Source organism: Phascolarctos cinereus, unplaced genomic scaffold (genome assembly GCF_003287225.1).
Source record: "Phascolarctos cinereus isolate Bilbo 61053 unplaced genomic scaffold, phaCin_HiC Scaffold_5;HRSCAF=322, whole genome shotgun sequence".
Classification (NCBI taxonomy): Eukaryota; Metazoa; Chordata; class Mammalia; order Diprotodontia; family Phascolarctidae; genus Phascolarctos; species Phascolarctos cinereus.
The window spans coordinates 329,739,045-329,750,729 of NW_027555958.1; the positions used below are offsets into that span (position 1 = coordinate 329,739,045).

Here is an 11,685-nt window from a genome sequence, read left to right on the forward strand (position 1 = left end):
TTTCCTTTATTTTTATTTGCTCATTTTGAAAGGAGGGCTAGAAGAAACAAATTATAAATGCTTATAAAAATATGTGTGCACATTTTCTTTTTAAAATGAAGGCATTGGATGAGATTGTTTTTGAGATGCCTCCCAGCTCTAGAATTTTGTCTGCCTCCTAAGACATCCAATTCTACAATCTGTTAGCTAGTAGATATTTGGATCTGGATTTGAACTTATGTCTTTTGGACTCGAGGTCCAGCACTCTGTCCATAGTACTTCTTAGCTACAGCTCTGTATTTAATTCTCTTTTGTGTTCTCCTATATATGAGGTATTCCAAAAGTCTTAGTTCAGAGTTCAGTTTTAGCCTTTAATAGCTTATGGAAATATCCATTTTATTTGTTATTTATTAAGAAGAAACTAAGTGGCACAGGGGACCTAGAGTGATGGACCCAGAATCAAGAAGATGAATTCAAATCCAACCTCAGATACATACTAGCTTAAATCTGTACTCAGAGGTTTTAGCATCTTATAAAATAATATAATGATAATAATAATAATAATAACAAGTAGTAGTAGTGGTGGTGGTGGTGGTGGTGATATAAGTAATAGTAGTAGCAGCAGCAGCAGCAGCAGTAGTAGTAGCAGTGCTAGAGGTCCTCAAGTGGAGAATGAATGATCATTTTTATGGTATATTGCTGCAATATTCCTGAATAAGTCCAGGTTAGATTAGATAATCCCTGAGGTTATTTCCAATTCTAAAATTCTATGATTTCATGACTTTGATAGGGAAAATAGCAAACTGCAGCATGGAAAGACTTCTAAAAAAGGAGGGGAGGGGATTTTCAAAACATCTGGGGTAAGAGTTTTTAAGACATTGACATTGGCAGGAAAGAAATCAACAGAGAATTTGGCCCACCACTCCTCACGAGACTATATCTTTTCCCCTCACACAGAGCAGCTAAAGAAAGTTAATGGTACAATGAACTCGAGGACCAATAAGAACCAAACCTGTACCATCACAATGACCTGTCAAGTGCAGGGCAACAGTTATGGAGACAATGTGACATACAGTTGGACACCCCTAGGGGAAAAAGTCCTTGTGTCCCATAAAGGGTCTGTCCTCAGTGTTTCTTTGAGACCTGGGTACCATAAAGTGAACTACACCTGTACAGCCAGAAATCCAGTCAGCAACAGCTCTCACTCCTTCCCAGCTTGGCAGCTCTGCCCAGGTAATTCTCTCTGTCCCCTTGTTCTGCTATGGTCTCTCCCCACCTCCACCCCCAACCATCTTTGCTTCCTTAGAAGTTCCCATTGACTAGGGCAGGGGGGCTGACAGTTAATTAGGAGTCCACTGAGCAACAGGAAGCAGGGATCAGGGAGGAGGAATGAATAATGTAGGAGAGATGGTATTTTATAGTAGAAAGAGTGCTGGGCCAGAAGTTAGAAGACTTGGATCCATTTCCTGCACTACTACTTACTACTTGAATGATCTTGATTAAATCAATTCATTCTGGGTCTGTTTTCTCATATGTGAAATGAGGCGGTTGTACTAAATCAGGGTTCTTAACCTTTTTGTGCATCATTGACCCCTTTGGTGCAGCCTACAGAACCCCTTCTCAGAATAATGCTTCTTAAATGTACAAAGCAAAATACAACAGATAAAAACACATAAAATAATGAAATAAATAGGGAAAATAAATTATATTGAAATATGTAGCCCCCATCTCAAAACTCATTGGTATAGAACATTCTCCTTATTGGTGGAGATGAAAGCTCTGCCTATATGAGGGGTGGCTCAGAGTTGGCAAGAGGTAAGAGCTCCAGTCTTCTACAGTCTACTTCAAGTTCCCTTTGGGCACTCATCAAGTGGGATTTTTTCTGAGTGAGTCAGCTTCAATTTGGAGAGAAAAGATGGAAGAGGCCAACCCTAATTCAGGTTGCTGAACTGGGAAGACATGAGAGGAGCAGGCAGTCTCCATCACGTCCTATTTCTAGGCTGCTACTCTAGAGACTTCAGAGTTTTCCCTTGGGTGAGATGAAAGACGTTCTTGGTTGAACTGAATTCCCTCATTCCCAATGGGAGAGCTCCTTCATTCTGTTTTATCTGGTACATATCCTCCTATGTTTACTTTCTCTAATGTCTATTTTGCTATGATTTGGATAAATGGGTTTCTTTACTATTTGTGATGTGTGTTCAAGGTGGAACTAGTATTAGGTGGGAAAGAGCTTAGGGTCCCCCTTCCCCTCAAAATAGCAAAATGATCAAAAGTTAGACGGAACTGAATCATATCTCCTAGACAATATTTAGGGGAGCAGATAGATATACTTCTAGTTTGGTACTTCCTCTCTCTGAAGAGAGCAGAATGGTGGTCTTCAGCCACAAAATCCAGTTTCCCCTTCTGGCAGTAATGAAAATCTCCCTTGGAAAAAGATAGGGGGTAAAGAAGAAGGTAGAGATGTCTATTCTGCCTCCCTTTGAGTTATACAGGAACAACCCTTTTTGCCACATGGGAGCCTATCTATATATGAGGGGTCTAGTACATTACTTTCAAATATTATCAAGTATTTTAAAGCAAGTTCATAGATCCTGGATCAAGAACCCTTGGACTAGACTATTGCCAAAGTACAATCCAGCTCACAAGAGCAGGACCTATAGCAGGAGCTGTTGGGATGAGAAGGATAGATTATAAATTGAAGAGGAGAGAAGATTCTGTGAATATTGTCAGAAAGAGGTCCTGATAGAGCCCTATCCTAAAAAAAAAACTCTGAGTTTTGCAAAGGGGACCAGAGCGCAGGAAACTGAAATATTCTGACTCTGTGACCAGCCTTGAGCATCCTCAAAGCCACTTATTTCACTTTTCTTTTTCAAGAGTCTAGGAAAAACAGAAAAGCCTGGTTAGCACTGCTTGGGCTTCTTGGACTGGCAGTCCCCTGTTGGTATGTTTGGAAAAAGAAGAGACATGGTAGGTGTAAAGGCTAATAAAATGCATATTTCTTCCTTTACTATCCTGTGCCTATTTATCTTGAAAGTGTGAAGTAACTTTGAAGCAACTTAACACTTTAGAATTATTCTCCCCTCCCACATTCTTTACTTTCTCCTTGCCTTATATTGGGGAGGTGGGGGGAAAGGTATGGAGGCAAGAGTTGAAATTTTCTGCAATTTCCTCACGACAGTGCCAGATTCTGATCTATCCCCTACCTCTGTATTCTTATCACTACCCTGTTCTGAGAAGACCAGGTCTTCTACTTCTTCCTGGGTCCTATATCTCTCCCTATATCCCCCTCTCTTTTTATAATCCCTTGCTTGTCTACTTCACTATTAGAAAACTCTGAAGAGTGAAGGGAAAACCTCTCTCTCTTTATAATTCTTTTGGTTAAATATCAACTTTCTTTTTCCCAGGTCAGTACCTAGATTGTTGCTCTACCCAAACCCAGAGCCAGACTCCTGAACAGTTATCAGGTAATGACAGTAATTGGAAGGGCCATGTGGTTGCTGCACCAGGGAGAGGTTTGCAAGATGTAGAATAGGAGGAACAAACATTTACTAAGCACCTGTGTGTTAGGCACAAATAATATCTCATTTAATCCTCACAACAACCCTAGAGGTAGGTGATATCATCATCATCATCATCATCATCATCATATCATCATCATCATCACCATCATCATTATTTTATGGAATAGGAAACCAAGACAAACAGAGGATAAGTGACTTACCTAGGATCACAAAGGTAGCAAATGTCTGAGTGTAGATTTGAACTCAAATCTTCCTGCCTCCAAGTTCAGGTCTCTATCTATTATTGTACAACCTAGCTGCCGGGGGGGGGGTGTTGGATCTTATAGGGAAAGGTTATTTGGAATCTTAAGGCTATGATATGGCTAGGTATCATACGATGTGAATGATAACATGGGAGAGAATTGTGACTTGAGCATATCTGTTCCCTGAAGGGTCTCTAGAGTGCCCCCTCACAGGACTACCTACTGGTCCCTCACAATTTCCTTTACTGGAAAACAACAAATATTCACTAAGCTCTTACTATGTACAATTCATTGTGCTAAGTGTTAGGGATTTAAAAACAGAAAATAAGCAGTTTCTTATATCAAGATATTTACATTCCACTGAAGAGCTACAACATATAAACAATTACAAAATCATTTGAAGAGGGAGGGAAAAAATAATTGGAAAGATCAAATCCATAGACAAATTTGGGTGGTTCCATGAACTTGGATGGGAAAACAATGGCATCTTTATTTCAATATAATTGGTTTCCTTTGTGATACTGTAAGTTTTATTTCACGCATTTAAAAACATTAATCTGAGGACTAGTCCATAGGCTTCACCAGACTTTCAAAAGGGGTCCATGACACACAGAAAGTGATTAATAACCCTTGAGAGAAATAAAGCAGGCTCCTTGGGTGTGGGACTTGGAAACTGCTGGACAGCTCCCTGGAGCTAAGGCTTAAAGGAAGATGCTGAGATGGGCTGGCAAATGTTTAATAATTGCTGGGGGAACATCCTTCACAGCACACTTTTAAGTTTCATCTGAATTACTAATGTTTTCTCTGTCACTTTATTAAGTCAAGACAACTAAAAAATAAACCAAGACCGTGATTCGTAGCATTTGCAAATTTCCAAGGTGTGACTGTTCATACTGAAAATTTAATAATTGGCTTTTCCTGGACCAATCTGAGCAGGCTCTGGTATATCACAGAAGGTAGGGAGTGATCCCAAGAGGTAGAAATGAGAAGGGGTTGAATTCTAAACATAGGGCACAGCTTGAAGAACAAATGGAGATCAGAGGGGGGATGTTAAGTTTAGCAAAACAGAACATAATCCAGTTTGACTGGAATGGAGACTGCATTAAGCATAGTAATGTGGTGAATGAAAACCTGAGAGACAGTTTCTGAGTAATTAATAATCAATTTATTAATTAGGCTAGCTGTCAATCAATAAATTGATGGTTAGTGGTTTTTCTTGGTAACCAAAGACAAACCCATAGAGACAATGAATGCCTTAAATGCCTTTGTAAAAGAGAATGCCCCTGACAAGTGAAAATCAACCCTCACTGGTGAACATTTAAGGAAGAAGCCTAGGAGTCTTCGCCTCCTCCTGCTGAGAATGTGTCTTGATCATGACATTTGACTGCCTCCAGCCATCTGGACAGGAGAATTCATCTCCATCCAGATCATTCTGGCTGGTTTTCTCCTTCATGAGTTACCCTAAACTCTAATGGAGGGGTACAAAGACAGGGGCTCATTTCCCCAGGGTAAGAATTTGCCCAGACTAGATTCTGTTTAAACTCTAAATGGAAGCTATGTCTCCTAGTTGTGAAGGGTCCCACCCAAGATTGAGGAGGATGTTCCTTGAGGGCTAAGACAATGTCATCATCAATCATGTCCTTCAGAGACTAGCTTTTTACAGGGGCTGGGCCTTAAATAGGAAATAAAGGAGAAAAGCCTGGATCCTATTTTTTAAAATTTTATTTTTTGCCATTTAATAGTATTTTATTTTTTCCAATTACATGTAAAAATAGTTTTCAACATTCACTTTTACAAGATTTTCAGTTCCATATTTTTTTCTCCCCCCATCCTCCCCCTCCCCAAGATGGCATGCAATATGATACAGGCTATATATGTTCAATCATATTAAATATATTTCCACATTAGATATGGTGTGAAAGAAGAATCAGAACAAAAGGGAAAAACCACAAGAAAAGAAAAAAAAGAGAAAATAGTATGTTTCTATCTTCATTCAGACTCCATAGTTCTTTCTCTGGATGTGGATAGCATTTTCCATCATGAGTCTTTTGGAATTGTCTTAGAACACTGCATTACTGAGAGGAGCTAAGTCTTTCAAAGTTGGTCATCACATAATGTTGCTGTTGCTGTGTGCAGTGTTCTCCTGGTTCTGCTCACTTCACTCAGCATCAGTTCATGTAAGTCGTTCCAGGCTTTTCTGAAATTCACATGCTCATCATTTCTTCTTTTTTTTAATATTTAGGCAATTGGGATTAAGTGACTTGCCCAGGGCACACAGCTAGTAAGTGTTAATTGTTTGGTCTGAGGCCAGATTTGAACTCAGGTCCTCCTGACTCCAGGGCAGGTGCTCTATCCACTGTGCCACCTAGCTGCCCCCATCATTTCTTATAGAACAATAGTATCCCATTACATTCGTATACTACAACTTGTTTAACCATTTCCCATTTATGGCCATCCCCTCAATTTCAATTCTTTCCAACACAAAAAGAACCGCTATAAATATTTTTGTACGTGTAGGTCCTTTCCCCCCCTACTTTTTTTTTTATGATCGCTTTGGGATGCAGACCTAGTAGTGGCATTGCTGGATCAAAGGGTATGCACTTTTATAGCCCTTTGGGCATAGTTCCAAGTTGCTCTCCAGAATGGTTGGATCAGTTCACAACTCCACAACAATGCACTAGTGTTCCAATTTTCCCACATCTTTTCCAACATTTATCATTTTCCTTTTTTGTCATGCTAGCCAATCTGACAGGTGTGAGGTGGTACCTCTGAGTTGTTTTAATTTGCATGACACACACCAAAAAGTGAAGAATCCACAGGATAAAGTAAGCTCCTCTGGTGTAAGACTCAGAAATTGCTGGACAGCTTCAAAGCAACAGAATCAACAATATCAGCCTATGACAAGGAATCCCATATCCTGGTGTTACTCAGGGAGGACAGGAACACAGTGGAAAGAACAAGGCTATCCCCACTTGCCTCTCAGCACTCTGGTTTAGACTGAGATCCTCATCAGAAACCCTTAAGCTTAACAGGATGTCACTGATATCCATAAATAGAAGAGACATAGTCCCTAGAGGAGATGGTATTCTAGAGGTCTGAATATCCACATCAAAAGCAGGGGGTGGGGGGAGAACAATATCCTTCAAAACCAAAATCATTTTATTTTCCCCCAAACCAGCTGTTCTTTCTCACTTCCCTCATTGTGTTAACAGAATCATTATCTCCCAGGCTTAAAATCTGAGGGTCATCTTTGATTCCTCCCTGTCCCTTGTACCCCACACCCAATAAGTCATAAGTCCTGTTGATTCTACTTCCTCCATATCTCTTTTATCCATTGCTTCCCTTCAGTTCTTGCAGATATATCACTACCTCCTTTGGACTATTGCAATGCTCTCCTAACCAGCTTCCCCACTTCCAATCTTGCTCTGCTCAGAGTAATCTTCCTAAAGCAAAAATCAGTTCAATTCAGTCCCCTATTTAAACACCCTCCACGGACATTTTGTAAATCACAAAGACTTTATAAATGAGAACTATTTTGCTGCTGATTCTGCTGTGAAGAGACAGCTTATTAAGACAGAGAGCTGGCCTTGAAACCAAGAAAATTTGGATTCAAGTCCCATCGATGATATGTAACTGACTGTGTGACTCTGGGAAAGTCACTTAATCTCTCAATACTCTAGTTAACTCTCTAATGCTTTTTATATGTTGCAGAGAAGGTGCCCATTTGCATCAGCAGAGAGGGTTTTCTCACCTGAGAGTTCCCCATAGAAATGTAATTACAAATCCAGTTCCTATCCTTATTATTATTAATTATGAGCCTTCTGCTTACCAAATAAAGTCCAAATTCCTTAGTTTGGCATTCAATGCCCTTTCCCATCTATCTCCTACTTACCTGTCTAATCACTGCTCTCCTATCCTCATCTTTGCTCTAAACACAACAGCTGCCTCATGGTTTCTTAAACATATCCCCTACATTTCAGCTTATGCTCATGTACTTAACAATACCCAGAATGCTCTTCCCTCCTTTTCTACCTTTAGAATCCTCCTCAACCTATAGCTAACAGCCTGAAAATTACCTCCTTCATGAAACCTTCCCTGAAGCCCTATACTTCCCAGGCTCTCCTAGCCACAAGTAACCTCTTCTCTGTGGAACTTTTTTTTTAACAAATTTATTTGTTTCTAAGATTCATTTTTTAAAATTTTGAGTTCCAAATTCTCTCCCTCTCTCCAGCTCTTCCTCCACCCATTGAGAAGGCAAGCAATATGATGTCACTTGTACAAGTGAAGTCACGTAAAACATATTTCCATACATTCTAAAATGTAGTAGCCATGTTGCAAAAATAGGCAAGAAACATCAAGAAAGCAAAATAAGTGTGCTTCAATATACACTTAGAGGTCATTGATTTCTCTCTCTCTTTGGAGGTGGATGGTATTTTTCAGCATGGGTCTTTTAGAATTGTCTTGGTTCATTATCTTGATCAGAGTAACTAAGTCTTTCACAATTGATCATGATTACAATATTGCTATGTGTGGACAATGGTCTCCTGATTCTGTTCCTTTCTCTTTCTGTCAGTTCATATGTCTTTCTAGGTTTTTTTCTGAAACCATCCTGCTCATCATATTTTAAAGCACAATAGTGTTCTATCACAATTATATACCAGAACTTGTTCAACTATTCCCCAATTGATGGGTATCCCTTGAATTTCCACTTTTTTGCCACCATGAGATATATGTGTATAAATATATATATATATATATATATATATATATATATATATATATATATATATATATATGTCCTTTTCCCTTGTCTTTGATTTCTACAGATCTAGTAGTGGCATTGTGGGGCCAAAGGATATGTAAGGTTGATATCTCCAGAATGGTTGGACCAGTTCAAAACTTCACCAATAGTGCATTAGTGTACTTATTTTTCCACATCCCCTCCAGTAGTTATCATTTCCCCTTTTCTATCATGTTAGCCAATCTGAAAGGTATAAGGTGGTGCTGGGTCATCCCCAGTGATCTTGATCTATATCTTGCCACTGAACTCAGAGGGCTCAGGAGGAGAGAGTGAGGCTGATGACTTTGCACAGTTCTCCCTCACTTAAATCTAAGTCACTTGCAAGTCATGACATCACCTTCTTGATGTCGTGGTCCTCTTCAAGAACAAAGGACAAACAATGAACAAAAGTGTTACCTCAGAGTTGTTTTAATTTGCATTTCTCCAATCAATAGTGATTTAGCGTATTTTTTCACGTGATTTCTTCTAAAACCTGGGAAATATCCTTTGACCGTTTATTAATTGAGGAACGGTTCTTATTTTTATAAATTTGACCCAGTTCCCTATATATTTAAGAAATGAAGCCTTTATCAGAAAAAGTTAATGTAACATTCCCCCCCCCCCAAGTTTCCTGCTTTTCTTCTAATTTTTGCATTGGTTTTGTTTGTGCAAAATCTTTTTCACTTCATGTACTCAAAATTATCCATTTTATTTCTCATGAACCTTTCTACCTCTGGTACGGTTATAAACTCTTCCCTTACCCAAAAATCTGGCAGGTAACATTTTTCCTGGGTCCCTTATTTTATTTATGATATCACCCTTTATGTCTAAATCATTTACCCATTTTGATCTTATTTTGGTATATGGTATGAAATGTTGGTCTATGTCTAGTTTCTGCCATTTGCTATCCAGTTTTCCCAGCAATTTTTGTTACATAGTGAGTTCTTGCCCCCAAAGCTTGGATCTTGGGGTTTATCAAACACTAGATTACCATGGTCATTTACTACTGTGTATTGTGTGCCTAATCTATTCCACTGATCTACCACTCTATTTCTTAGCCAGTACAACACTGTTTTGATGATTACCACTTTGCAGTATAGTTTGAAATCTGGTACTGCTAGGTCACCTTCTTTCACATTTCTTTTTCATTGATTCCCTTGATATTCTTGACCTTTTGTTTTTCTAGATGTCTGTGGAATTTTTTATATCACTTTTACCTCCTATAGGGCATTTCTCACATCCTGCTTTGTATTATAGTTTGTTACATAGCTATATATGATGAAATTATGGATTCCTGAGTGTTGAAATATGTGCATGTCTATATGCTTTAAGTTCCTGGAGAGGCCAAATTTTATCAATCTTTGTATCTCCCTCATCGGTCCAACACAGTGCCTTTAACACTATATGTGCTTCTTCTAGGGCTATATCCCAAAGAGATCATAAAAATGGGAAAAGGACCCATGTGTACAAAAACATTTATAGCAGCTCTTTCTGTGGTGGCAAAGAATTGGAAACTGAGGGGATGACCACCAACTGGGGAATGGCTGAACACGTTGTGGTATATGAATGTGATGGAATACTATTATGCTATAAGAAACTATGAGCAGGTGGACTTCAGAAAAACTTGGAAAGACTTGTATGGACTGATGTTGAGTGAAGTGAACAGAGCCAGCAGAGTATCATACACAGTGACAGCCACGTTGTGGGATAACTAACTTTGATAAACTTAGCCCTTCTCAGCAATGCAAGGATCTCCAAAAGTCTCCGAATGGAAAACACTATCCATTTCCAAAGAAAGAGCTATGGAGTTTGAATGCAGATTGAAATATACTATTTGCTCTTTTTTTCCTTCTGTTTTCTTTTGTTTCTTCTTTCTTGTGGTTCCTCCTATTGGCTCTAATTCTTCCTTACAACATGATTAATGTGAAAATATGTTTAATAGGAATATGTATGTAGAGCCTATATCAGATTGCACGCTGTCTTGGGAAAGGAGGGGGAGAAAAATTTAAAACTCAAAAGCATATGGAAGTGATTGTTGAAAACTAAAAATAAATTAATAAAATATAAAAAAAATTATATGTGCTCTATCAATGTTTGCTAAATAAAAGAAAGTATGTATTCCTGCCTGAATGAAACACCCTAGCCTAATCACAGCCAAACCCTCCAGCTCTCTAGGCTTCAGCTGAGCAAAGAGCTAGCCTGGGTATTTACAGCAGAGAGGGAACGAAGATATAAATACTTTTCTGAGCTCAGGCAGTTTGTCACGGAAACTGCTGAAGGACAGAATGTATTCACAATAGTGATGCCAGGCAGTGCAATAGATAGAGCAGTGGGCCTGGAGTCAGGAAGATCTGAGTTCAGATCTGGCCTCAGGCACTTATTAGGTATATCATCCTAGCAAAGTCACAACCTCAGTTTCCTCAACTGTAAAATAGAACTAATAAGAACACCTACCTCCCACTGAGATAATATTTGTAAAACTCTTAGCATAATGCCTGGCACATTGTTGTTGTCCAATCACTTCAGTCATGTCTCATTCTTTGTGACCCCATTTGGGGTTTTCCTGCCAAAAATACTGGAGTAGTTTCCTGTTTCCTTCTTTAGCTTATTTTATGGATGAGGAACTGAGGCAAACAAGGTTAAGCGACTTGCCCAGAGTCACACAGCTAGCGAGTGTCTGAGGTCAGGCTGAACTCAGGAAGATGTCTTCCTGACTTCGAACCTGGCACTCTCTCCACTGGGCCACCTAGATACCTGACCTGGAATGTAGTAGGTAGGCACTTAGTAAATGCTTGTTTCTTTCCTTACTTCCATGGTCACTAAAGAGTACAAGAAGTTGGAGCCTGTCCTTGAAGGGAGTTCTAGGAGAGAAGGTAGCCTGGACAGTGATACAACCTCAGAAGATGACATGATACTCAAGCCTATTTGTGAAAGTACTGTGAAACATGACCCTATCAGAGATGAAGATGATGTGTATGACTCTGTCTGTGATGAGGAAGAAATATATGACCCTGTTACTCCAGAGGAAATGTTGTATGTCCTAGTCAATGAGGTGAGTCATTATCATCTTTCTCCCACTCCCAGGATCTGTGTCTTACCTTACATCAGTATTCATACTGGCCCACAATAGAGTAGAATGGGTAAAGATCAGAGAGGCTTGGGC

General features: G+C 39.3%; 1 protein-coding gene across 1 annotated transcript in view; it reads left to right on the forward strand.

The window, feature by feature from the left end:
* Nucleotides 1–11,685, forward strand: part of LOC110203752 (T-lymphocyte surface antigen Ly-9) — a 39,353-nt gene that overhangs the window by 22,299 nt on the left and 5,369 nt on the right. Inside the window, exons 5-8 of the mRNA XM_020980218.2 lie at nucleotides 937–1,212; nucleotides 2,854–2,946; nucleotides 3,384–3,443; nucleotides 11,348–11,574. Of these exons, the coding sequence (XP_020835877.1) occupies nucleotides 937–1,212; nucleotides 2,854–2,946; nucleotides 3,384–3,443; nucleotides 11,348–11,574 (656 nt within the window). The remainder of the gene's footprint in view (nucleotides 1–936; nucleotides 1,213–2,853; nucleotides 2,947–3,383; nucleotides 3,444–11,347; nucleotides 11,575–11,685) is intronic.